Source organism: Sceloporus undulatus, chromosome 2 (assembly GCF_019175285.1).
Source record: "Sceloporus undulatus isolate JIND9_A2432 ecotype Alabama chromosome 2, SceUnd_v1.1, whole genome shotgun sequence".
Taxonomy (NCBI): Eukaryota; Metazoa; Chordata; class Lepidosauria; order Squamata; family Phrynosomatidae; genus Sceloporus; species Sceloporus undulatus.
The window spans coordinates 65,923,088-65,950,849 of NC_056523.1; the positions used below are offsets into that span (position 1 = coordinate 65,923,088).

The 27,762-nt window shown below is 41.3% G+C and overlaps 1 protein-coding gene across 1 annotated transcript in view; it reads left to right on the forward strand.

The window, feature by feature from the left end:
* The first annotated feature begins 1,620 nt into the window (after positions 1-1,620).
* VGLL4 (vestigial like family member 4) overlaps positions 1,621-27,762 on the forward strand; it is a 149,333-nt gene continuing 123,191 nt past the window's right edge. The window contains exons 1-2 of the mRNA XM_042452093.1: positions 1,621-1,950; positions 9,627-9,703. Of these exons, the coding sequence (XP_042308027.1) occupies positions 9,640-9,703 (64 nt within the window). The 5' untranslated portion in view covers positions 1,621-1,950; positions 9,627-9,639. The remainder of the gene's footprint in view (positions 1,951-9,626; positions 9,704-27,762) is intronic.

The window sequence follows — 27,762 nt, forward strand, 5'->3', positions numbered from 1 at the left end:
CTCTGGAGACCAGGGTTTGATTCCCCATTCAGCCATAAAACCCACTGGGTGACCTTGGGCAAGTCACACTCTCTCAGCCTCTTCAGGGGAAGGCAATGGCAAACGCCCTCTGAACAAATCTTGCCAAGAAAATCCCATGACATGGCCGCCATAAGTTGGAAAGGACTTGAAGCCATGCAACAACAACACTTCCTCCCCATCTCTTTCCTCCTCTTCCTTCTTCTCTTTTTCTTCCTCCCCTCCTCCTCCTGCTTAGTATTCCTCCTCCTCCCTTCTTTTTCTTCTTTCTATTCCCCCTCCTCTTCCTCCCCCCTCCTCCCTTCTTCTACTTTCATCTCTTCCCCCCATTGCTCTTCCTTCCTTCCTTCTTCTTCCTTTACCTCCTCCTTCTCCCTCCTCTTCTTCTCTTCTTCTTCCTCCTACTTTCCTCTGCCACCTCTTCCTTCTATTTATTACTCCTCCACCACCTCTTCCCTTCTTCTCCTCCTCCTACTCTTCCTTTTTTCTTCCTCTGCCTCCTTCTTTATTTCTCTTCTTCGTCTTCCTCCTTTTTCTTCTTCCACCTTCTCCTCTTCCCTCCTCCTTCTTCCTCCTCCTCCTCTCTTCTTCTTCCTCATTCTCCTTCCTCCTCTTCTTCTTCTACCTCCTCCTGTTCTTCTCTTCCTCCTCCCTTCTTCTTCTCCCTCCTTCTTCCTCTTCCCTCTTCCTTCCTTATCCTCCTTTCCTTCTCTTCTTCCTCTTCCTCCTCCCTCTTTCTTTCTCTTCCTCTCCTTCCTCCTCCTCCTCTTCTTCTTTCCTACTTCTTCTTCCTTCTCCTCTTCCGCTTCACTCTTCATTCTCCTTCCTCCTCCTCCTCCTCTCCTTCTTCATCTTCCTCCCTTCTTCCTCCTCCTTCTCCTCTGCCTTCCTTTCCTCCTCTTCTCCTCCCTCCTTCTTCCTCTATCTCCTTCTCCCTCTTCTTCTCCCTCTCTTCTCTTCCCTTCTCCTCCTCCTCCCTTCCCCCTCCTCTTCCTCTCCTCCCTTCCCCCTCTCTCCGCCCTTCTTCTCTTCCTCTCTTCCCTCCTTCCTCTCCTCCTTCTTCTCCACTTCTTCACTCCTCCTTCCTCCCTTCCCCCTTTCGTCCTCTTTCTCCTTCTCCTTCCTCCTCCCCCTCCTTCTTCCTCTTCCTCCCTTCTCCCCCCTTCTCCTCTTCTCCTTCCTCTCTTCGCTTCCTTTCTTCTCTCCTCCTCCCTCCGCCCTCCCCTTCTTCCTTCTTCCCTTCTTTCCTCTTCCCTCCTCCTCCTCTCCTCCTCTCCTCCTCCTCCTTTCCTCCACTCTCACTCCTCCTCCCCTCCTCCTCCTCCTCTCCTCCGTTCTTCTTCCTACTTCTTCTTCCTTCTCCTCTTCCCTCCCTTCCCCCCTCCTCGCCTACCTGCTGAGGGGCGTGACGTCAGGCCTCAGTATCTTAATCTAGGCTGACCTCATGGGCCAGGCAGCCAATGGGGCCGCGGGGCTCTCCCCACCTGCTAGGCAGAGAGAGAGGGAGAGGGAGAGAGGATTCCGTCGTCGTGCTTGGGATTCTTCCCTGGGCAGCCAGGCAGGCAAGGAAGGAGGGATCTCTCTCTCTCTCTCTCTCTGTGCTGCTGACTCTGCGAAGCCCTCTGCTTGCCTTTGCAGCCTGCCTGGCGGGCATTGTCCGGGGCTGGGGCCGGCGGACCAATCAGAGGGCAGGGGGCTCCGGGGGGGGGCATCGCGAGCCCAGGAGCAGCAGGAGCAGCAGGAGGAAGGAGTTCGTAGGTGCAGCTGGTGCAGCTGCTGCCGGCCGGAGCACGCTGGTCTCCGCCTCCCTCCCTCCTTCCTTCCTTCCTTCCCTCCCTCCTGGCCACCAGGCTCTGCAGGCAGCAGCAGGAGGAGGAGGAGGAAGGAAAGGGAGCCCCGACGCCTCCAGCACCCCGGAGTCCCTGCAACCTGGTGAGTGAGTCTGCAACGCTGCGGCTGGAGCATGTCCTCTTTTTCCAGGACGCGTCCTCCATTTTTAGCCGGAGGAGTTCCAGAACGCCCTCCATTTGGAGCATTCATATCCCCTCTGTGTGAATGCTTTGAGCTATTAATTCGGCCCCACGCCCTTCATTTGGCGGCCAGGAGGAGGACACCTGGGCAAAGGCTTCCGAGCGAGGGTTCCCGGGTTGCCCTTGCAGAAATAATCTGCTCTGCAGAAATAATCCGGGTTGAGACCGCTTTAACCGCCCAGGCTCAGGGCTAGGGGATCCTGGGAATTGTAGTTCATTGTGGCCCCAGAGCTCTCTCTGACAGAGAAGGCTAAATGCCTCACAAAACTACAGTTCCCAGAATTCCCTAGCACTGAGCCAGGGCAGCTAAAGCGGTCTCAACCCGGATTATTTCTGCAGTGTGCTTAGGACACTAAAAGAACTCTTAACATGAATGAAGGGGCTGAAGGAAGGCAGGTCTCCTGAGGGAGGTTGGGTCGTTTGCTTTCCTGTTGCCATAACTGAGCTCTGCTTTAAAAGAGCAGCATGCCCATAGCCCTCCCTCAGTAGAAGAGGGCTTAGTAGTGACCAGTGGTTTCAGCATTGACATTATGGCTCTGGAGACCAGGGTTCCAATCCTGACTCAGCCATGGGACCCTACCTTGGCCGAGTCACACTCTCTCAGCCTCAGAGGACGGCCATGGCAAAGAAAAGACGATTAGTTAGTTGTCGTGTTGTTGTTGTTGTTGTTGTTGTTGTGTGTTTTCTTGGCCAGTTTCTTCAGATGGAGGTTGCCATGGCCTTCCCCTGAGGCTGAGAGAGTGTGACTTGCCCATGGTCATCCCTATACTGGCACTCTTAGGGTCACCATAAGTTGGAAATTACTGAAAGGCACGCAACAACAACCACAACAGGCGCCAAACCCTATCAAAAGACCCCTACTCTACCCACCTCATTTTTGCCTCTGGCTGAGGAATATTCTCTTCACTCTTTATTGGTTTCGTCTGTGTGCCACCTTTCTCCCAGGAGGGCTCCAAGGTGGCTCTAGCCTGGTATCCTTGAGCTCCAAGTATCTCCTCAGCCCTAAGCAACAGCATGCCTCCTTCCTCAGTTTACATGGAGTTTCATCACACAGGATGAATCCCGTGCAGAAACTAAATTTAAACTGAGAACAACCTGCATTTGCGGGTTCTTTTTTAGACGACGTTTGGGGTCAACCCAAACAGAAAGTGGGGAAAAACCCACATTTGCAGAATGTTTATCAAACAGTGTTTGCATGAAAGAGAAAAAATGCAAATGGGATGAGATTGTAGGAACTGAGGAGGCAGTTCCTTGGCTGGATTTCTACATTATTCCTTCTTTCTCTTCCCTTGTGTGTAAAGTTCCCACTAACTTTTAGGCCTAGGGTTTGGAAGTAGAGGCACCCGATGGGCCACAGGAGAGAGGAGGACAAATTGGATTTGTTAAAAACTTTTCCCAACTGCTGGGTGTTTTACTATTCTATTTTCATTCCTCCAGTTGTTGCAGACCTTGGCGGTTATCTTTTGCATGTGCTTCTCTCTGTCTTCAGTTACTGGATTTGTACCTCCCTAGTGGCCCTTTATGGATTCTTCCGGGCCTCTGCTGTGTTGGGAGCTGCTTGATTTTTGTAGCATTTAGCTGTTGTTGTTGGTTGCATGCACACTGCAGAAATACAGAACTGTATTTCTGGGGGACTGCCATTCCCAGAGTTTCATAGGACTGAGCCATGGCAGTTAACGCGGTGTCATGCTGGATTATTTCTGCAGTCTGAATGCAGCCAACGACAGCAGTTAAATGCTGCAAATCAAGCAGCTCTGCTTAAAACTGTCATGGCTCAATGCTAGTGGATTCTGATATTTTGTAGTTTTGTGAGACATTTGGCCTTTCTGTCAGAGAGCTCTGCTGCCAAAGCAAACTACAGATAGCTGAATCCCATAACATGGATCCATGACAGTTAAAGTGGTGTCAAACTGGATTATTCCTGCAGTGTGCATGCAGCCGTTGCCTCATTTTTAGGGGCCTAAGGCTTCATGGTAACCAGAAGCATCCAATATTTTCAGTGTTTTTAAAATCTTCTTTTGAGTCCTCATGAAATATGTGGCAGCTCCTGGATTTATTTACTGTTTGTGGTTCTATGACAAATGGACTCTCAGTCCCACTGCAGTGGATGTTGACTGCATTGTTGAGGGACATACCTTTTGTGGACATTTCTAATGCAACTTGATTGCATTTCTCAGTCTGTTCAGTTTATGGTGAGATGCTGGGAGTTGCTTAAATGGAAAAAAGGACACCTGAATTTATAGTCAGACAGGGACAGCATCTGAAGAAGCAGTCACTGTGTTTTGCCATAATGGAATGTAAGGATGTAAAATTTGACAGAGTCGTGGCTTGGTTGATTGACTGAAAAAGGTGAAAAATAAAATGTCTCATGGCCTCTGTTCCAGAATTCCTACAATTCTTCCTCTTCCAGAGGTTTTCCAGTCTGACTGTTGGAGAACGTGTTGCTTTTTGTGCTGTGTCTCATACTTCCGCCTTGTGTTTTCCCACATAAAGTGATCTCGGCAGTCTCCTCCAACAGGGTGAATTGGCAACACGATGGAATGCTGTGTCCTGAGGAAAGAAAACTAAACTAACCGGCCAGGTTTCGAAACTGAATCTGTGCAAGATTTGTTCAACACAGTTAACAGTTGCAGTTAGTTTATATGCACAACTAATGTTTGTAAGAGTGGAGGAACACGAGAGCAATTTAATTCTACTGTTTGGATTAGGGATGCATACTGTTTGAATTAACATTTCTAAAAAATTAACCTGCTTTGGCTGAAGCATGAGACAAGACAAGGGGTTTTCACTATGAAGACTTTAAACTATTTTAATGTGATATATTCATTTTTACTTGATGTGTGTATTTTGGTCCTCACACATCAATTTCATACTACTTATTTGTTGTTGCTGAAAGGCCCTGGAGCAAGCCATTTTTCACAGTCAAACCTAGAATCATAGAGTTGGAAGAGACTTTAAGGGCTATCCAGTCCAACCCCCTGCCATGCATGAACTCACAATCAAAGCACGCCCAACAGGTGGCCATCCAGCCTCTGTTTAAAAACCTCCAAAGAAGGAGACTACACTACTCTCCAAAGGAATGTGTTTCACTGTTAAACAGCTCTTACTGTCAGGAAGTTCTTCCTCGTGTTGAGGTGGAATCTCTCTTCCTGTAAATTTGCCTCCACTGCTCCATGTTCAGTCTCTGGAGCAGAGCAAAAGAAGCTTGCTTCAGTCTTGATATCCCTTCAAATATTGAAACATGGCTATCATGTCACCCCTTAACTTTCTCTTCTCCAGGCCAAATATATTCGGGTCCATAGGTTGCTCCTTATAGGACATAGTTTCTACACCTTTCACCATTTTGGTTGCCCTCCTTTGGATATGCTCCAACTTGTCAACATCCTTTTTGAATTGTGGTGCCCACACAGTATTCCAGGTGAGGCCTGACCAAAGCAGAATAGAGTGACACTATTACTTCCCTTGATATATTGATATGGCCCATGAATAAATTGTGGTATATATATATATATATATACTATATAATGATAGAACCTTTCTAACATATTCATTTATATTCAGATCATTTAAACAAAGCATGAATGAGTTAACCACATTGTTTGCTCCTAAGTACATGATTTTTCTCTGAGAAATAGTCACAGCAGACCTCTAATCTGGAGGGGGGATGTCTAGCAGATATAGTGGTGTCATGCTTGGATTTTTTGCCCTATACTCCTAGCCTATACCATTTGCGCAGGGGGGGGGGGACTGCAGTTGAAATGAATGTGAATCCCTGCTACACACTCTGTCCAGACTGCAGGTGCAGTCCTACAGTCCAGAATAGGACTGTAACAGAATAGCTAAAGATGGGTATTCACCTGGATTTGGCTACCTGGTACTGGTTATTTGTCCTGCACTCAAGTGACAACATGTTGGATATTTTTGTGAGACAAAGTTTACTTATTATTATTATTATTATTATTATTAACCTTTATGAAGCACTGTAAATTTACTTATGTTTTTGAGATCCACTTTCCATATTGTCCATTAGCTAAACATTTCTTTTTGATTTGTTGAAGATACTGGAGACTTCTACAGTGATGTTGGCCAAGCTCACAGTATCTGATGAAGTATTTGGAAGCTATCCTCCTTCCTCTCCTGCCGGTGTTATAGTTATTGTACATACTAGACTATAAGTCGACCTCATGTGTAAGTCGAGGGCAGATTTTGAGGTCAAAATTCTGAATTTTGATATGGCTCATGAATAAATCGTGGGCAAAAGTTAGGGACATATAACAAATTCTGACAGGCATAACTGTCTGTGATCACCCTAAAGGCTGTATGAATGAGGAGGGAAATACTGCAAATGGTGGCTGAGTGATGTGTGGGGGAGGCGACTAGACATGAACAGGGCTAATAAAATGTGCATATGCCAAAAAGGATGAAAAGGCAAAGCAAATGGTGACTGTGTTAGTAGTGATTATAGCCTTTAACATGATAACTTTGCCTGATTGTAACCCAGAAAAGCTGAAAAACATACACAGATGTCTTATTCATATCCTTCAAAGCCTGATTTCTCTCAGTGCTTCTTTGAGGGGAAGCATCAAAGAGCTACCTTCGCCACCATTTTCCCACCCAGGCGTTCAGAAAGGTGAGAAGCGGCACCACGGTGCTGCTTTATGGTTCTCCCAGGATGGTCTAAGCTTTCACCTTTTGCTGCTCTACTCAGAGATGGGGATGGTTCCTTTGTGGATAAGAGTTTAAGTATAGTACTTACATTGACCCATAGATAAGTTGACCCAGGGTTTTGGGGTGAAAATTTTGACTAAAATTTTTAGACTTATAAATGAGTATATACAGTATGTGCCTTCCAGTCAACTCCAACTGATAACCATTCTATCATGTTTTCTCTGCCAGATTTATTCTGAGGAAGTTTGACATTGCTGTCCTTTAAGGCCAGTGGGTTCCATTGTCTGAGCTGGGAGTTGAACCTTGGTCTTCTGTTATTTGCTAATTAATATCATTACATTTATATCCTGCCTTTCATCAATGGAATTCATGTTTCTCTTGGTAATTAATTCTTCATGGCAGACCTCTGAGGAAGACTAGGAGTCTAAATGGATTTAGGATTATCTACTGAACTTCATGTCTGAGTGGGTGGTTGTGAAATTAAATTTCCTTAGTTCTGGGCTGCTGCTACACTGAAGATGTAGTTTGAAACCACTTTAACTGTCATGCTCTATCCAGTTATATCCTGGAATTTGTAGATTGCCATGACACCAGAACTCTCTGATAGTGAAGGCTAAATATCTCACAAACTACAAACCCCAGAATCTCATAGCACCGAGCCATGGCAATTAAAGTGGTGTCAAAATGGTAATTCTGTAGTGTAGATGCAGCTCTAGTCTGATACCTGAAATTGGATGTCCTTCAGATGTTGTTGGACTACAGCCCCCAGCATTCCTCATCATTTGATTTATGATGCCCAACACTAATGGTATTTATAATCTAGTAACATCTGGCAGGTCAAATGATTCCTGCTCTGTGCTATAAACACTACACTTTGTGGCTCTCATAGAAAAGATATGCTTGCCATATCCTCTATGAGTAATCAGGCTTATTTGGGGAGCCAACTTAACCAGAGTAGTGGCAGTTTCATTGACTTTTGTTACACCTGTTTAAGTTAGTAACATTTCATGTTTTGATCAAGGAATGCAGTTCCTTTGGGGCAAATATTTCAAATCAGATTATTCCCTTTCCACTTTATTTTGAATTTTAGGGTATTTTTCAAGCTGGTACAGCAAACAAATGGAGAGAGGATTTCATTTGAAATATCCCCCCCCCCCCAATTCATGTATATTGGAGGCACTTTTCTCAGATATTCCAAAAATGTGGAGGTAGAGCCAGGATAACAGAGAGCCCTCATCCTTGATCTCCAACTGTTGATTGGTTCTACTCCACAGAGCAAGGATGCATGTGCAAGCTTTGGGTTCCAGTTCATGTGTACAGACCCTATGAACTTGCAGCTTGCACACAACTGTGTTTGACCCATGTAGCTAAACCAACATGTGGAGGATGGAGGTGGGATCATGCACAGACAAGCAGAAGTATCCAAAGCAGTCTTTGTGATTTGTGTTGGAGCTGCTGTAGTCATGAATGAATCAGGCAGTCATTCACCTCTGGAGGCTCACAGGCTGCCAGAACTGAGCTCAGAATGTAAGCAGCAGAATTTGTAAAACCATGAATGTGAGGGAGCAGTGGATCTGCATAGATTATTCCAGGCGAGTAAAGCCAATGTAGCATAGTGATTAGAGTGCTGCTGGAGATCAAGCGCCCCCCCTTCCCAAACTATAAAACTCGCAGCATGACCTTGGGCTAGCCACAGTCTTTTAGCAGACTTACTTTACAGGGTTATTGTAAGAGCAAAATGGGGAGGAGGGAAACCATGTGTATTGCCTTGAGCTCCTTAGGTGAAAGGTAGGATGTAAATATAATAAATTAAAAAATAAGTGAAAATAGAACAGGAGAAAATGTTTGGCACTGGTATGCTTTGTTCCATGTTACATGCTTCTCTTGCTGTAGTTGTGTTATTAGTCTTTGTCTTTGTCAAAATATTTAGAGAGGGATTTTTCTGTTCCTGGCAGCCCTGGGAATGTATTTCAAATTCTTGGGCACCAGGATCAAAATTTTAGGCATTTGAAGCTTTAACATGGAACATGGCACTGAGTAACTTTACTAAGCACTGACTGTAATTTAAATATTCTTATTTGTACACTCTGTAACAATAACAATTTGGCTTACTTTGCATGTAGTGCCCCTGGGATTTAGTTGCTTACAAAAAAGCAAATGTAAGGTTTCTTTGGTCTTTTAATCTGTTCACTGTAATGAAAACAATGATTAGATGGGCAGAGTAGGAACAATCATCTGAAGATTGAAGCCTCTCCTCTCCTTGGCTGTTGTAGACAAGGATTTTAAATAGCAGTAGTGCTTCAGTTTGGGTATGAAGATATAGCAACTAATTTTCCTGCAAAACTGTTTGGAAAGTTAGTGATAGCTAATGGGCCAGTGATTCATCTTCCACCCAGAAGGGATGTCAGAGAGTTCTCTTATCATAGTCATCCTTTTCTTCTTTCCTCCTCTTCTTTCTGGGACAAAGTTGAGTTGACCATGCAGTCCAGTAGTCACTATCCTATTCTGGAACAGGTCTTTTTCTTAGGTGTTAAAAAATAGTGCTTCCCATTCTTACTAACAGAATGAGATTCGATTTCAGCTGTGTTTACTAAGTGCCCAAGGTTTATGCTACGCAGATAAAACACACAGCAAAAATACCCTTTCATGTAGATAATGACATTGCCAGTCGTGAGAAAGGAATTTAGCTTCACCTTTGGATTAGTTTCTCAGTACCTAAAATGTGAAAGGCAGAATCATAATATATTTGAAACATGTTTCTGCATTTGGTTTTCATGGTTTCATTTGTCCAAATGTTATGTACAGGTTTAAGCCTGACAAATGATGGCTGCATGGCTGAAATGTTACATTTCTCTTGTTATATTGTTAAAGTTGTTTCAGAAAGTAATAACATATTTCTCTTTTATTCAGGATCCTGCTAGGAATGGAGACTCCATTGGATGTTTTGTCAAGAGCAGCATCCTTAGTACATGCTGATGATGAAAAACGTAAGTCTGACAATGAACATACATCTTAGTCCGGTGTCCTTGGTGCAGTATACATTGTTCATACTTCATATTGACATTGGTTTTTACCGTTTCATGTGTATAAAATACATAAGTGAAAGTATGTGATAAAAAAGAATTTGATGTGGTTGAATAAAAATAATTGGTTTCTAAATTAACATTTTGTGTTTCCTTCTCAGTATGATACCTTTCAGCCTCTTGGTGCAGAAAGGATGTGAGATGAACAGTTGTGGAAATTCTGACAATGAAAGAGAATAAATACTTAGTTATTAGAAGGAAAATTAGAAGGATGTACAATGGTAATAAAACAATGCAGAAGATTAGGTAGTCTTGTTTAAGACACTGATCAGTCTTTGTTGTATATAAAGACTTACTCTTCTTCTCTGTAATTGGTTAAGGTTAGTCTATATTAGACCCTTTTCTTTGCTGTTTATGCAAATTTTTATAGTTGTATGTCTTAAAGCAAGCATGTTTTTTGGTTCAGTTCAAATTGTTAGGCAGTTAATTGATTAGAAAGATCTACAGTTGTATAATGTATTCTGTCTTGGAGTCTGTAGCCTATCTCACTACATATTTCCTGACGTTTTGATGAGAAACAAAATGGATGTAGGAAAGTATGGAGGTCACATTTAAACTAGAGCAAATCCCATTGAAATTGGCCTGAGTTGTTTGCTTTTAGCATGATGTGAGCACCATAGAGTTATCAGACAATAAAGATGGCAGTTTGCCAGTGGCATCTACTTTAATCAGCACTGAATAAATTTATGAATGTATATGGGGCAGATACTGATTTTTCCAGATCCTTTGGAATTGTTTTGTGGCTGGCGTTGTTTTACATTCTGCTATGCCTGTCTTTTGATTTTACATGAAGAATTTGTATATGTAATTAATTTCAGAAACATTGTGTAGCTACAGTGCTGGAGCTTCTTGTTGCTTTTCATTCATCTTTTTTTCTACCTAGGTAGGCTGAATTAAAGCATGCAGTATGTGTACAGAAAAGTATCGGTTTTTCTTTGGTTTGTGGAAAGATCCTAACTTATTAGTTTATCTGTAGATTTATGAGTCCATATGCATATTGTTCCCCATTCAGAGAAACAAAGATCTTTGTGTGTGTGTGTGTGTGTTGGTATCTGTGTGTCTATTTACTTTCTAAAAAGCAATTAAGATTGCTCTGGAAATAGGGGAGGGATTTAATTATGAGTGTGCTTTTGTGTGTGTGTGTGTGTGTGTGTGTGTGCGTGTGTGTGTGCGCACACTGATGCCCCATTTAAACCCTTACTGGCTCACTAGTGTTTATTCTGTTAATTAAATTTAGTGTTTCTTTAATTCCCTATTCTAATCCTTTGTACTGCCATAGCTGTATCTATAGTCTCAAGGGGAAGAAGCTGAAAGAAAAGGAGAGGCCCTCTTTGCCTGCTTTAGTGAAAAATCACATCCAGACTTTCTATGCCATATGAAAGAAATGTAGAATTACTGTATAAAAGAAACACAGTCCCATCAGGGAAAAAAATAAAATAAAAATATAGAACTGTAACATCTGGCTGATAGTTGCTGAACAATTGCTGCAGCCTGCTGGGAGGGAGAACATAAACTATCTTAATATAGTGACTGCTTAGTTTTCTCAAGACCTTATACAGATGTATTAAGAAGGAAAAAAAGTAACTTATTTTTGCTGAGAGGGAAGAGTAATGTAAGAGAAAAAAAATGACCTAACTTTCTGGATTCTACTTGTGCTTTTTGTTCCAAATCTAGACCACTTTTTAAAAATCTCTATACTAAAGTTCATACAAATTTAATATCTGGGTTGTTTTCCCCCCCCCCCCCTACATAACAAAGTTCATACAAAATGAAAATTGATTTATTTGCCCAGTTGTCCATACTATATTCCCAAAACATTTAAATGGCTAATCGTCTCTAGAGCAAAATTATATCACACCAAATCAGATTTGGTTTTTAGGCATAATCATCCAATTTGAGGCATAAACAATAAGATGATGTTTGTATGCACAAAGTCTAAAACACGTTTTCCCATTTGATGTGAATTATCCAAGAGAAATCATATGCGATTTCATTTTACACCCGTAACAGAAACCTTAACAACCACTCAAACAGCATAAATCAGGGAAGACTGAAAGGCAAGCATTCTTATTCATGAATTGCAGTGTGAAAATGCCAGATCGTTGAATTGGGAAGAAACACTTGGTATCTGAAAATGTAACTTTTACAGTCAGTTGAACCTTTTATTAATATCTTTCAAAACAGATGTGAAAAATGTTTAGCCATCTCCCTTCCTTTATGGAGAATTGTACCCAGTGATTATGTTAATGAGCACCAAGCCACATTATGATTCCTTTTTTAAAAAAAAGGCTAGGCACCAAAACAGACAATTACTCCATTTTCCACTCTATTTAACAACTTGAAAATGTTACTGTCTCTGTAATACGTCTCACAGCCAAATAAGGCCATACTCTCAACATGCCAACTTACTCTTGGTTTCTGGTAAAAGGCTAACAGTTGAATAAGAGTCTGGGCTGTTCAGGAATTTCACTCAGTCTTCTGGGCAGTAGTTTTAACTTTCAGGCTTATTGTTAGCAATGAAAATTGTTGCAGTACATTAAACTTTCTTTTCTAGTGTAGTAATAAGCACCATAGCAGTATTCCATACAGGGTTAAGAGTATGTCATTTCATTGTACCATGTAGAATTATACTTTCAAAGACATAATCTCATACTGTCCATATCTTTGGGTGTGGGAGCAAGCCTTGGAGCATGTGGAGCATGTACCCTTCTCCCATTCTTCATAGAAGTTTTCATGTAAACCAGTATGGAGAACTGGTAAACTTCTGTGTGCATGAGCTCTAGATAAGTTATCCAGCTGCACGGTATCTGGTAGATTTTACTGCTGGAAGAAAAGGTAAATGGTTATTAACAGAAGGATACTGCAGACTTTTATTTGGCACTGAGAGCAGGACTGGTTTTATAACTGTAGAGGGTGTTCCTAGTTTGACTCTTCCTATTCTGGGTTCCTTTAAGGTTCTGTCTCAGCCCTACATGCTTTCTCTCTCTCTCTCTCTCCCTGTTGTTGTTGTTAGCCACTTTTGGGTCGATCCCAACTCATGACTACCCTGTGGATGAGACACCTTCAAGAATCACAATCCTCCATTGCTCTAGTCTTGTAAATTCATACCTGTGACCTCCTTAATAGAGTCCATCCATCTAGCATGTGGTCTTCCTCTCTTTCTACTTTCCTCCACCATTCCTAGCATTATTGTCTTTTCCAAAGAGTCATGCCTTCTCATGATGTGGCCAAAATATGACAGCCTCCACTTAATCAACTTGGCTTCCAGGGAAATTTTAGGTTTGATTTGTACTACTTTGTCTTTTGAGCTGTCCACTCTATTATTAGCCCTCTTCTCCAGCACCATATCTCAAAATAATTGATTTTCTTCTTATCCCCTTTCTCCATTGTCCATCTCTCACATTCATACATGGTAATAGGGAATACAGTGGCTTGTACATTTCTGACTTTCATGCTCAGTTGTATATCTTTACTCTTTAGGATCTCTTCTAGTTCTTTCATAGTTTCCCTCCCTGCTCCCAGTCAGGTGGAAACTTATTATGCCAGTTGTGAAGGAGTGCTGGCTTTTTGTTTGTTTGTTTGACTGAATCTGAGCCCAGCTGAAAGTACTAAATAGGCACTAAACAGCTTGGTGCCTAAATACATAAACAACTGTCTTTCACTACACCATCTTGCCTTAAGAAAGGAAACTTTTTGTGAACCTCTGAAGGAAGTTGTGCTCTGTAATGATAGAGAAAACTTTCTCTGTAATGGTGCTCAGATGATGGACTACCCTCCTCAAGACACATTAATTTCTGCTGATAGTGCGGTCTTTTCAAATACAGGACCAGTTATTTTAATTTAAACATGCCTGTTAACCTGTTCTACTTTTTTAGATTGTCAGTGGTTATGTTGTGTTGATGTTTAATGTGTTGTTTTTTTAATTGGGAATAATTTGGTTTGTTGCTTTTAATTTTATGACTAATTGCTTATGCATTTTTACACCATCCTATTATCTGTAAGGATAACTTGCAGATGATAAATAAATGGCATTCCAACAGCAATAAAATAAAACCATGAGGTGCTCCATACACCTTCAGCTAAGCTTTTGATCTAGCCATTCTGGCTAATAGCCATTGATGGGTATATCCTCCATGTATTATTTTAAAGCCACTGAGGCTGGCAGCCATATCTACAACTTGTGAATTCTAAAGTTTAACAGTGTTCTGTGAGAAGACGTACTTCCTTTTACCCACTTTCAATCTCATACCATCTAGCTTCAGGGAATGACCATGGTTTATAGCAGTGATGGTAAACCTTTTTGAGACTGAGTGCCCAAACTCAGTGGTAGTCCCGCACCAAGTGTTGTCCAGTGGTGGGGGGCGGGATGGTTGGGTGAACCACTGGGAGACAGGACATCTGCCCTCTGAGGGCAGGACGTCTGGGAGTGGGACCTCAGAGGAAGACCCAAGGTGCACTCAGGCTGGCAATAGCAAACCTCCCTCTGATGAAACTTGCCAAGAAAACCTCATGATGGTTTCACTTTAGGGTCTCCAGGAACAACTTGAAGGCATGCACACACACACCGAAGGCACACTCACTCAGTCTCAAGCTAGCAATATCAACTCCCCTCCCCCGACTGAACTTGCCAAGAAAACTTCATGATAATTTCACCTTAGGGTCTCACTAAGTTGGAAACGAATTGAAGGTACGACACACACAAGTCACACTATCTCAGCCTCAAGAGATGGCAAACCCCCCCCCCCGCTCCTTCCCACACTCTCCTATACCTTTACCTATCTCTGGGAGCAGGGACGTAGCCAAGGGGGGGTTCTTGGGGTCCGCCCCCCCTTCCATTAGAAAAATGAATGGTGCATGCTGCTGCGCCGCTGCACTCAAGCCCCATTATAATGGTGGCACTTAGTCTGGACCCCCCCCTTCCTAAAATCCTAGCTACGTCCCTGCTGGGAGCCAGTTAAAAGCATGCCTGCTCCCCTCCTTTACCTGCTCTCTCATGCCTTTTAGTGGTTTCACGTGCCTGCTCTGTCTTTCCAAAGCCAGTTAAAGGCACGGGAGGGTGGGGGTAAGAGGAGGAACAGTTGCGTGCCAGCTCTTCCTCTTCTTCCAACCTCCTGTCCATTTAACTGCCTCCCCAGAGACAGTTGAAGGGGTGGGGGAAGAGGAAGAAGAGGCTGCATGCCCACAGGGAGAGCACTGTGTGCCGTACGTTCACTACTATTGGTTTAAAAAGTATGATAAGACAGGGAGGAAAAGCTGCTACCTGTCCACACCATTCATAGTTTTCCTAAGCTGAACAGCCCCAGATATTGTAATCTTCCTTTGTTGCTCCAATCCTTTCATCATTTTGTCTTTCCCTTTCTATGCATTTTTCAGCTATATAGTATCACACCATTCCCCCCCCCCCCCCCTTTTCTTTTTATATTTATTTCAAACATGGAATTCCCTTTTTTACAGCAGCTGTACACTATGTTGACATTTTAATTGGGTTGACAGCTCATGATCCCATCGATTTATATGTGACATTGAAAAAATTGCCCTGATAAAATCATTTTATAGTTGCTCACAACATTTGCCATTATACTGCCTGTTTTCCTAGTTGAGGGATTCTTGTGGAATTCTTTTCAATCATTTTTCTTTTTGATGAATCTGTCTACCTCACTATTCACCCCTAACTCCAGATCATTTATGACCAAGTTTAAAAGCACTAGTATCAGTATAGATCCTTTAGGGATCTCATTGTTTACATTTGTCTGTTGCCAGAACGGATATAGATTATGATTCTTTTTTTAAGGGGATTGCCCCACCTCTCAGATGTTCAGCGATCCAAATCAGTGTTAAGACACTAGTATATTTTTGTAGTGGAGTGTCTGAAGAGCCCTACATATATTATCTCAGTATTACCAATACATTGGGCCATTTGTATCCTGTGGGATTTGGCTCCAGGACACACAATGGATACCAAAATCCATGGATGCTCAAGTCCCATTATATATACAATGGTGTGGAAATATGGTGTCCTTTATGTAAAATGGCAAAATCAAGGTTTCCTTTTTGGATGGATGGATGGATGGATGGATGGATGGTATATATATATATATATATATATATATATATATATATATATATATATATATTTCAAGCCATGGATGATTGAATTGGTATATGCAGAACCTATGGATATGGAGAGCTGGCTGTAGTTAGCTGGTAAATTATATAGGTAGAGATGCTATCCTTCTTGTTGTGAATGGGGCTGAAGATGTGCTTGACATTTGAAGTGGTAACTTATTATTGGCTTATAACCCATACTCTTTGCTGCGGAGGTTATACTCACCAAATTGAAAATGCTGTATCTGCTAGACTGTAGCTTAATTCACACTCTTCCTTCCCACTGACTCTGGTATTAACTGCTGTTCTATATCCAAAATTGGAGCATGTGTCTTCTTTCCACCACCTACAAATGTCTTTAAACTTGTGGAATTCTTTTCCTTAGCCTCCCACATTCAGTTTCCCAGTTAACTTCTTCCTCCTCCTCACTGTCATGATATCCATTCCCTGCATGCTCATGTGAACTTCTAAGTACCTGTGTAAATCCTGTTTTAGATTGTGTGCAGTCAAGCTAGGAATTTGGCATTTTCCCTCCTCCCCTTTTAAAATACTTCTATGATGCAGCTATATATGTAGTATGGATAGAGCAGATTAAAGGTACAACTATTAAACTCAGTCTTTTAAATATTAAAATTAAAAATGATAAATCAGTCATACAGTAACACCTGGTAGTTGATGAAATAACACCATTTGTCTAGTTTATAGTGATGGGCTTTCTATTGCAACACTATGAAAACTGTAACACTAGTTATGATACCATCAATAAAAGAATTAAATTTGGCTTCCAGTGAATAACCACTCCTGCCATACATTCATTTGAAATATATCCAGTAGCAGTAATTGTGATGCAATGTGTGGATTAAATTTGATGTCTAATTTGATGTTTCTTAATTCTCTCTTTCTCGAAGAGACAGAGAGATCAGAAATTGGTGCAGCCCAAAGACAAGCATAACAAGTACTAGTAGGACTGCAGGATGATTAGATTATAATGATATAACTTATTGTTGTCTCTCAGGTGAAATAAAACATGAGGTACAACATAAACTTCAGCAGGAGATGAGTTTCTATACCCCAGAATAGAAATAGATTTTTGTAGGTTATACCTTTGTTTATAATAGAAGAATAATTTGATTTAGCTATCAGTATTTTTCTTTATATCTTAGCAGCTCCATTTCTCTCTTAAAAGTTATACTAAATGGTTAACACTTCCTTAGGTCACAGTGTCATCATTAACAAATAAGCCTTCCTATTCATTTATTTACTCTTAGTTCATCATTGTTGGAACTTGGTTATTAAGCAAATTTACTTGGTACACATGCTTTGATAACAAGTAGTGTTTTCCCTACTGTGTTTTAAACTAGATGTTGTTAAACTGACTGCCATCATATCTGATGTAATCGGAATGAGTGTCACTTGTAAGAGGAGCTCAGACAAAGCACAATACAAACATGTTACTGCAGAGTTCAATATCGGTGGCTGACCTGAAATAAAATTTACTTGTTTTGTAAAAAACACCAAGATGATGTACATGATTAGGGAAAAATATAACTAGCAGCATCAGCATCACCAACAATGGCATTCTAGTGAGAATATTTGATTGTAGTACAGAGAACAGTCTTCTATGTCATGATACCCATGTATGGAATGATTTCCCCATTGAGATTAGATGGGTTCCTGTTGCTGGATATTCAGATTAATAACCATCCACCTTCGACTAGAGACCTGTTTGTTTGCATTTTCCTGATTGTTACACTGTTTACATTGTCAGTTATTTCTGCTTTAAAAAAATTCTCACCATATTAGCCAGAGCCCAGGTTAGTGATTGTTTTGGATAGAAGGTTAAGTCATAGTTTAACTTCATGGGAGTGAATCCAAGATTGTCCCTTGGATTGATCCTGTTTTCAACTGTTTCTTCGGGTGCATCTAAAGTGAAAGAAACTAGAAGAATTTGCTTCTGTTTTCATATAACTGAGGTTACTCATTATGTTTGAATGGAGATGAATTTGGCTTATTCAGATGTTACTGTAGGTTGGGCAGGGTGCAAAGTGTGGCGTATAGGCTGCATGCAGCTCAACAAGGCTTTTGTGGCTCCCAATAAAAAATATTACTCCAAAATATAATCTCTAGGTGGTATGGAGAGAATGTCTACCACCACTACCACCACTGAACCCCACTGGGGTCAAAGTAAGATTTTACAGAAGTTTCCCTCCTGTTATTTCCCCTCACAATGCCCAAAAAGGCCCTCTAGGAGTCCAGGAAGGCCCACCATATCCCTAGAGGGCTTTGGGGGCATCTGGGGCAAAAAATATTTGTGGGTGTGAGGAGTGGATGTGGGAGTGTTGTGGCCCTCCAAGGTCTCCTAGAGGGCTAATGTGGGATCTTCTCTCTCACTTTTCCAGCCTGGAAATACCTCAGTTAATGAATTTTCTGGTAGTGAAACGTCTTTTTACAAAGACTTTTAAACACATATGGCTCTAAGCGCATTCTTCCCAGTTGCACAGGCATGATCACTCGGAATTGAAAGTGGGTCTCCAGCTTTTTGTTGCAGGTTCCCAGTTGCACCTTTTATAAACCCACATATGGTTTAAAGGTTCAGAAATGCACAGTTGCATTTTAAAGTGTTTCAACATTGTTTGAAATTTTACAGTTGTAAACCCACTTAGACACTGTTAGTTCAGTATGAAGCGGTATATAAATGAAGCTGTTTGTTTAAACAAACTTGACATGGGCTCAGCATTGCTGAAAGTCATTAAACAAGTGGTGCTTATATAACCACCACCACCCCTGGTGTAAAACAGCCAGCATGGTGCAGTGGTTTGAACATTGGACTATGACTATAGATACCAAGGTTCAAATCCCTGCTTGGCCATGGAAACTCACTGGGTGATCTTAGGCAAGTCACATTCTCTCAGCCTCGGAGGGAGACAAAGGTAACCCACCTTCTGAACAAATCTCGCCAAGGTTTGCCTTACGATAACCATAAATTGGAAATCACTTGAAGGCCTACAGTGACTATGACAACCGTGAGATGCATGCTCATGGGCCTGATTAGATGTATGTTTTTTAGTCTGCTTTAAAATACATACGTGAAACTGTGGTTTTGTAGGATGGTATTGATCAAATGATATTTAGATATACCAGCGGAAGATTGAACTAAATATGCAGATGACACCAAATTAGGAGGAGTAGCTAACACTCCAGAGGACAGGATCAACATTCAAGATGACCTGAATAAACTAGAAAATTGGGCCACAGCTAACAAAATGAACTTCAACAGGGAGAAATGCAAGGTACTGCACTTAGGGCGGAAAAATAAAATGCACAGATATAGGATGGGAGACACATGGCTGAATGAGACTATGTGTGAAAGGGATCTGGGAGTCCAAGTAGACCACAAGCTGAACATGAGTGAACAGTGTGATGCGGCAGCAAAAAAGGCCAATGCAATTTTAGGCTGCATCAGTAAGAGTATCGTATCTAGATCAAGGGAAGTAATAGTGCCACTCTATTCTGCTTTGGTCAGGCCCCACCTGGAATATTGTGTCCAGTTCTGGGCGCCACAATTCAAAAAGGATGTTGAAAAACTGAAATGTGTCCAAAGGAGGGCAAGTAAAATAGTGAAAGGTTTAGAAACCATGTCCTATGAGGAACGACTTAAGGAGCTGGGGATGTTTAGCGTGGAGAAGAGAAGGTTAAGAGGTGATATGATAGCCCTGTTTAAATACTTGAAGGGATGCCATACTGAGGAGGGAGCTGACTTGTTTTCACTTGCTGCAGAGACTAGGAGCAATGGATGCAAGCTACAAGAAAAGAGATTCCACCTCAACATTAGGAAGAACTTCCTGACAGTAAGGGCTGTCCGACAGTGGAACAAACTCCATCGGAGTGTAGTGGAGTCTCCTTCCTTGGAGGTCTTTAAACAGAGACTAGATGGCCATCTGTCGGAGATTATTTGATTTGGATTCCTGCATGGCAGGGGGTTGGACTGGATGGCCCTTGCGGTCTCTTCCAACTCTATGATTCTATGATTCTATGTTAATCTGCCAGGATTATTTAACAATAGACCTTTCTTTGTCCTCTGCATATTATCATATTAACATGAGCTGATCCTGTGACCTAAATGCAAATAGGCTGACATGTGTTGTGAACTATTTTACATGAAAGTATCACATCTGGCACTGAGGACATACCATCCCACTATTACATCCACCAGATTTCAACCTTAAAGATTCACTTTGCTATTAGAGTTGGTTATTAATTACTGTACTGTGAATTCAGCAGCTACCATGCTGAGTAGAGATAAAGCTGCCTTCACCGTGTGTTTTGAGAGGATGGTGCTTGTACAGTGGAGCAGTGAAACCATTCACTATCTTAGAAGAAATGGAAAGATTGTCAAACCATGCCCTATATGCAAAGGCAGAGCCATACACATATTGATCCCCTTAAAGAATAATCCAGAATGTATTCAGAACTAATAGACTTAATTGTACATCAAAGATCTGATCTTGTTCTACGGTAGTTTGGTTGTACTTAGCTACTGTTTTAGTTGATAGATTTTCAACATTAAGCCATTACAAGTGATTTCAGTAAGTTCAATTCTTTTATCCTGGATCTCTGGTGTCTTTCATAGTAGTGTTTAAGATACCAGTTGGGGAGAACTTCAAAACTGTAAAGGTGGATTCCTAATGAAGTACAGTCAGCCCTCCTTATCCACAGAGTTTTTATCCACGGATTCAAGCATCCACAGCTTGAAAATATTTAAACAAGTATAAATTTCAAATAATAAACCTTGATTTTCCATTTTATATAAGGAACAACATTTTGCTATGCCATTATATTTAATGGGACTTGAGCATCCACAGATGCAGTGGATAACAAGGACCCACTGTAAGTGAAATTGTAGAACAAGTTGCCCACCAAGCCAGGAAAAAATTCACCAAGGATTTGATATGCCTCCTGTTTTTATGCAAACCTGGGTGTGCAGAAACAGGATGGGAGCATAGCTGGACTGGATGAGGGCAAACAAGTTGAAACTTAATCCAAAAACGACAGAGATGCTCCTCATCAGTCGGAAGGCAGATCAGGGACTAGAGATCCAGCCTGTGTTAGATGGGGGTCACACTCCCCCTGAAGACACAGGTTCGCAGTTTGGGGGTACTCCTGGACTCAGCTTTGAACCTGGAGGCTCAGGTTTCTGCATTCACCAGGAGGGCTTTTGCACATTTAAAACTTTTGTGCCAGCTGTGCCCATCCCTTGAGACACCAGATCTGGCCTTATACATGCCTTGGTTACATCCCATTTGGACTACTGTAATGGATTCGACATAGGGTTGCCTTTGAAGAGTGTTCGGAAACCAGGCTGCTAACAGGGGCAGATTATAGAGAGCACACAACACCCCTGTTGAAACACCTCCACTGGCAGCCAGTTTGTTTCTGACCACAATTCAGAGTGCTGGTGATGACCTATAAAGCCCTATATAGCTCAGGTCCAGGCTATTTGGCAGACCGTATCTCCCTATAAAAACCGGCCTGGCTCTGAGATCCTCAGGGGAGGCCTTCTCTCTGTCCCACCACCATCACAAGCTGAGTTGATGGGGACATGAGAGGGCCTTTTCCATGGCTGCCCCTAGACTTTGGAACTCCCTGCCCAGGGAGATCAGAATGGCCCCTTCTTTGATAGCCTTCCGCCTACAGTTGAAGACCTTTCTCTTCAGACAGGTTTTCAAAACAGAAAGCTTTTAAAGAATGGGCTGGGATGCTATATTGTTTTAATGTATTTTAAACATTTTTATCTTTTTGAAGTATTTAATATTTTAATATGTAATTTGTTTTAATTATTGCAGTAATTTGATTCTATTTCAATGTACTATTTTTGTATATTTTAATTGTATTGTTTTTTAATGTTATAAGCTGCCCTGGATCCCAGTCTTGGGAGGAGGGTGGGATAATTAATAATAATAATAATAATAATAATAATAATAATAATAATAATACTTGCTATCTTCTCAGTGTATGGCAGGTACCTGGCATTCAGGTGCAACTTTAAAAATCTATACAGATGTAACTAAGGTGTGCTAAATACTGTGCTGGTTTGAAAGTTACCCTTTATATCTAAAATCAACACCCAGAATCCATATATAAATTCTATTTTGCCCTCAGGGTCTTTGCACTCATGTTTTGCAGAGCTTCACCCTTCTACCAACCATTGTGCATGGCACATTGCTTATTAAAAGCAAGGGGATTTGTAATATGGCATTCAAATGCCCCTGGGCATACTGAATTCCATTGCCACATCTAACAAACCTCTTTGGCTTCTTGCCATACAATTTAAGAGATCTTATGTGGTGTTTAGGCAACATACTGCCATTGCTAGGTGTTTGCTTCTAGATATCTTTGACTGTCATCTGTTCTCTTTCAAAAGAGAAAAAATATGGATATAAATGAGCAGAATAAGCAATTTTAAATGTTTGACCTCAGAAAATAAAAGATAGATGTACTATAGTTTTAAAGAGATTTAAACAAATTATGTTTTATTTGTATAAAAGCACTACTTGTGATTTTATATTTGCTAAGCAGACCAAAACATGTTTGATTATAGTCCTGTTTGTTTACTCAGTCTGATACAGTGTCCTTTGAAGTGTCCACAGTTTTCCCTCCGGATTCACGGATTTAGCATTCACGGTTTTGTTCACAAATGTTAGGCCCACTGGTGTGCAGTTTCCCTCCCCTTGAGCTTTTTTCCATAGAGAAAAAATAGCCCATGAGGGAGGAAACAGCCAGGAAGAGTGCGCACCTCTCCTCCTCCTCATCCCACCCCTCCTGTCCCTTTAGCCAGCTCTGGGAAAGGATCGAGGGATGGGGGGATGAGGAGAAGCAGGTGTGTGCCTGCTTCTCCTTATCCCCTCGCCCTCCGGTCCCTTTAACTGACTCCCAGAGATGATTAAAGGTAGGGGTGGGCAGGGGAAGAACTGGCCAAGCTCCCTCTGGCCCCTCCCATGCCTTGGATAACTGTCCCAGGCATCGGAGGGGCATACTTTATTCACAAATTTTTCATATTTGCGGGGGCCCTGTTCCCCTAACTCCGCAAGTCCATAGGGACAACTGTATTCATCAATGAAGGGAGTTTGTTTCAGAACTAAATCATAATGAATATTAGATTTTATAATGAATTCAAGCATGTGTTTTAATTCTAGTGGATTTTTGCTACATTAATGATCTGTCCTAACAGGTAACATGTTTCAGTACTGAGAAACTAAGTCCCACCTTCTTTCTAAAGATTACTTGTAGTTGTTTGACTGGTTCCTTTGTCCACTTGTTTGTGGCGACCTGTTGCCTCTTGTCATGCACTCAGGCTATGAAATTTTTGGATTTTTAGAGTTGCAAAGGATTTATTTTTTAAAAAACCAATTGCAGTTACATGTACATTATCTCAAGCAAAATGAGATACCTATATATTATCACAGTTTTACATTTTTGATAACATTCCCTAAACACAAACATGTCTTTTTGTGTGAGCAAGAGATCCTGTCTATTCTTCTTCGATAGTATATTAGTTATTTCAGATTTATTGCACACCTTCAGTTGGTACTTTAGAAATAATGACAATAAAGAAAGTCTAACATCAATATAGTGATAGAATTCAAAGATAGAGCTGTGTTAGTCTGGAAAATCAGTATGCAAAGGCATCTTGTAACTCCTTTGAAACTAACTGAAACAAAGAAGGTGGTATCATGAGCTTTTGTAGACTTGAGCCTGCTTCTTCAGATGCATGTTTTATATATCAGAGGAAGTAGGCTTGAGTCTACAAAAGCTCATGGTACCACCTTCTTTCTTTCAGTTAGTCTCAAAGGGGCTATAAGATTAATATGACTTTTAGTGTACACAGCTCCATCTACATTATAATGGAAATATACTTGTCCCTCCACACTTATGGCTTTGACTTTTGTGGATTTGATTGTTCATGGATTTTATTAATATGTTCTCTCTAGGAATATCTAAGTCCTCCAGCGCAACTCTGTGGTCAACTTTAACCAAAAGTTGCACTGAAGGACCTAGAGATTTCTAGAGAGAAAACTGCACTAGGCATTTGTAGTTCCTCCAGCACAATTCAGTAGTCAGTGTCTGGCAGATGTTGACCACAGAGTTGCACTGGAGGTTGTAGACATTCCTAGAGTGGTGTTCTCTCAGTTAAAAACATAGGATTTGGTATGTGTTTCGTTTTTGTTATGTTCGGTTTTTCCACATTTACGGGGGGCCTGTGCCCCTAACCCCAGTGAATGTGGAGGGATGAGTGTATACAGCTTTGCTCCCCTAGTGTCTAGTCTTACTTAAAAATTGGTAAGTTGAAGAGACTTTATAACCTGGGAAGGCTAAGAAAATCCTAGTCACTTTGTTGCTCAAGTACCTTGAAATTGGTACTTGATCTTGGGAATTAGAAACCCTTTCCCAGACCTCCCAAGAAATGAATAGATGCCGGTCTCATTTTCCAGTTCATTGAACATTAATCTATTAAACTACAGTCAGTCTTGGAACATGTAGGCAGTAGAGCTTTGATTCTATCCAAAATAATTGCATTGAGCAACTGATCGCAAGGGAATAATTTTATAAAAAGCTGTGGAATCGCAAATATCTGCATGCCAGGAGCTTGGCTTTGCTTTTAAGTTATAGTCTTGCAGAGCAAGGATATGGAAACGGGTGTTGCCATTCGGTTAACAAATCCTCTTGTCAATGAAATTCTTTGTTGCAAAGTATTACATATAGAACAGAATTTGAATCCCGCTTAACCATGGAAACTCCACTGCATGACCTTGGGCAAGTCACACTACCTCAGCCTCAGGAAACAAAAGGCAAAATTCCCTCCAAAAAAAATCTTGTAAAGAAAACCTTGCAATAGGTTCACCTTAGGGTTGCCATAGACTGGAAACAAAACACATACCAAAGTTTCTGTTAAAGAATCCATACCAAGGAACTCATCTGAGATCAGGGCCAGGCCTTCGCCGTGTCATGGGGGCGAATTCTTGTGATGTCATAGGACAGGTAGCCTCTTGTGTAAGACATACTATATTATTTATTTATTTATTTATTTAGACTTACAAATCTCTGTGTGTAATCGAGTGAAGTGGCGTCATTAGGGGGTGTGGAGTGCACCAAGTGACACCTTAAGGGGGGGGGTGACACTACTGATCCTCTAACACCTGTATTTTGGCAGAATCACGCTGTGGCATTTATCTGTTTCCCTTTAAAAGGCTTTAAGAGATGGTGGGACTTGGGTGAAGCTCAGATTGTATTTAGGTTATGATATTGTAAATTGAAGGTATATTTTAAATTTTGCTAGCTGTTTATGTCACAACTATTAGCATTACAGTCAGTCGTACACAGAAATTATGATTTATGAGTAACATTAGTGCAAAAAGCATTACTAAGGATTCTGTATGGTGTGAAATGGGAGGAGGTCGATGGGTGTGTGTGACATCATGAATTACTTCACCAGGTGACACCAACCCTACGGATGCCACTGGCTGAACCCTCTCACATTCCAGTGACACCACTGATGTAGAATATAGTGGGACTATATTACTTAACTATTTTACATCTTTGAGACTAAAGTATTTTTTGTCTTCTTGAAGTTGCAGCTGTATTGCATCTTTGTTGCACTGTAGTGTCTGGAGACATAGCAATATTAGTCTGGAATATCAGTATGCAAAGGGATTTTGTAGCACTTTTGAGACTAAATGTGCAAAAGATATTGTAGCATAAGCTTTTGTAGACTAGGAGGTGAAACAGATGGACCAAATAAAGCAGCGGGACATTTATAGCAGGTAGCAAGTACATTTCTATCCCTCTTACCGATGTACTAAGTGGTTTACAAATTATAAGCTAATTGCCCCCAACAAGCTGGGTACTCATTTTAGTGACCTACGGAAGAATGCCAGTCTGAGTTGACCCGGATCCCCAGGCTGGTATCGAACTCACAACTTTGTGGTTTGTGAGTGAGTGGCTGCAGTACAGGCATTTAAACATTGCACCACCAGGGCTCTCGTTTATATGACGCATGTTTCCAAAGCATGTGGAAGCTGAAATGAAGCCATGTTCTGGCGCTCAAAACCATAGCAAAAAGAATCTGGAGATACTCTGGCTTAGTCTGGAAAATGTGCATCTTTGCACCTGCATATAAATAGCAAAGCAAGTAAGTGAAAGTGTGGCAACTCTAATATATGTAATTACACCATACACAAACCAGGCAATCCAATAGGCGGGCATGGTGTGAAGGGGGGTGAAGGAGGGAGGTATGGGGGGGCTCCATGATTGTGCTTTGCCAATGTATCACTCGCAAACCGATGCACTGATGCCCTGCATGGGCGGAGCATTGCACCTGCAACTGTGTGGCTGATCAAAGGGGTGGCCATGCAATAGGATGACATCTGGGTGGATGTGGGAGGTACTTGGAGGTTGCAGGCAGTGTGTTTGTGCGACAATGGCAGATGGAATGGAGGGAGAGGCCTTCTTCTGCTTTGGTACTATGCATGGTGGAGCTGTGGCTGCCCCTTCCAATATCTTAGCCACTACTCCTATTTTTCTATGATTTACAAACTTTATATGGATTGCTTCTAATCCTAATCTAAATTTCTGCTAAAAATGGTGAAGAATGTCAGATCTAGAACAGTCGAATTTTCTTACATGAGGCATGAGAGATGTGTGACCTTCTGGGTGTGGCTGAACTTTGTTGGGTTGGCTGGGGCAGATGAGGATTGGGATCCACTATCATCCAGAATGCTGCATATTTCTGGGTGCTACTTTACACAAACCTTCCACAACCTTATGTTTGACATCAGAGGTCTTCCACTGTGCTCCCTTCATTGAGTGGGGCCTTTTATGTAGTTGTCTCCTCAGGGAGATCGTCCCAGTTGTTCAACTTTTCAAGAACAGTTCAGAGTCAACCAAACTTTTGGTCTCTTGACTCATCTACTGATGTGGCTTTTTTTTTTTGCACATTCCTAATATGTTAAGACCTGAATCCTATTGCTAGTATCAATTGTAGAAGACCTATTGGATTAGGGGGATTTGTGTAAGTGTTGAGTCACTGCTCCACAATTGATTCAATGGGTTTACTTTGCTAACAAGATTCATGCCTTTATGTTTTATATGGAGTTTTATTAGTCATTTGATTATTTTACATAGAATAGTAGAATAGTATATTGTTATGTATAGTCTTTATGTACAATGTTAATCAAATATACAGAATAATCTTTATGGATGGAAAAGGTTAATTTTCAAAAGGCTTTGGTAAAAACAGTCTACTTACAGTATAATACTGATTGAACTTAATTAAAATACAACAAATAGGTTTAGAACCATCCTTGATTTATGTAAATATGACCTTCATATTTGTCATTTTGGTTTATTCCTTTATACTGTGAATCATTGTTTAAAAATCAACATGTCTAAATGAAAGTAGCCCCACACCTATATTTATTTAAGAAGAAATGCCCATATAATAAATGAGAAGCTACCAGCTAATGACCTAGTTAATAGCAGCCTTCTGACCGTTCATGTTTGCCTAACACTGAAACAAAGTTCTGCAAATAAGTTCACACATCAATGCCCTGTCCATCTTGGCATGGAAAGAAGATGTTCATTTCTGTCTTGTGTCCAAAAAGACAAGGCTTTTCAAGCATGCTAAATTGTAGTTATCTTCACATTTAAGAAGGAGATCCCCATCTTTTCCAGAACTTGGAAAAGCTACTTTTTCGACTATGATTCTCAGAATTCCCTAGCCAGCAAAGTTAGTGACAATCCTGGCAGGGAGATTCTGATAGTAGTAGTCCAAAAGAGCAACTTTGGAAATGTCTGTCCTCTAC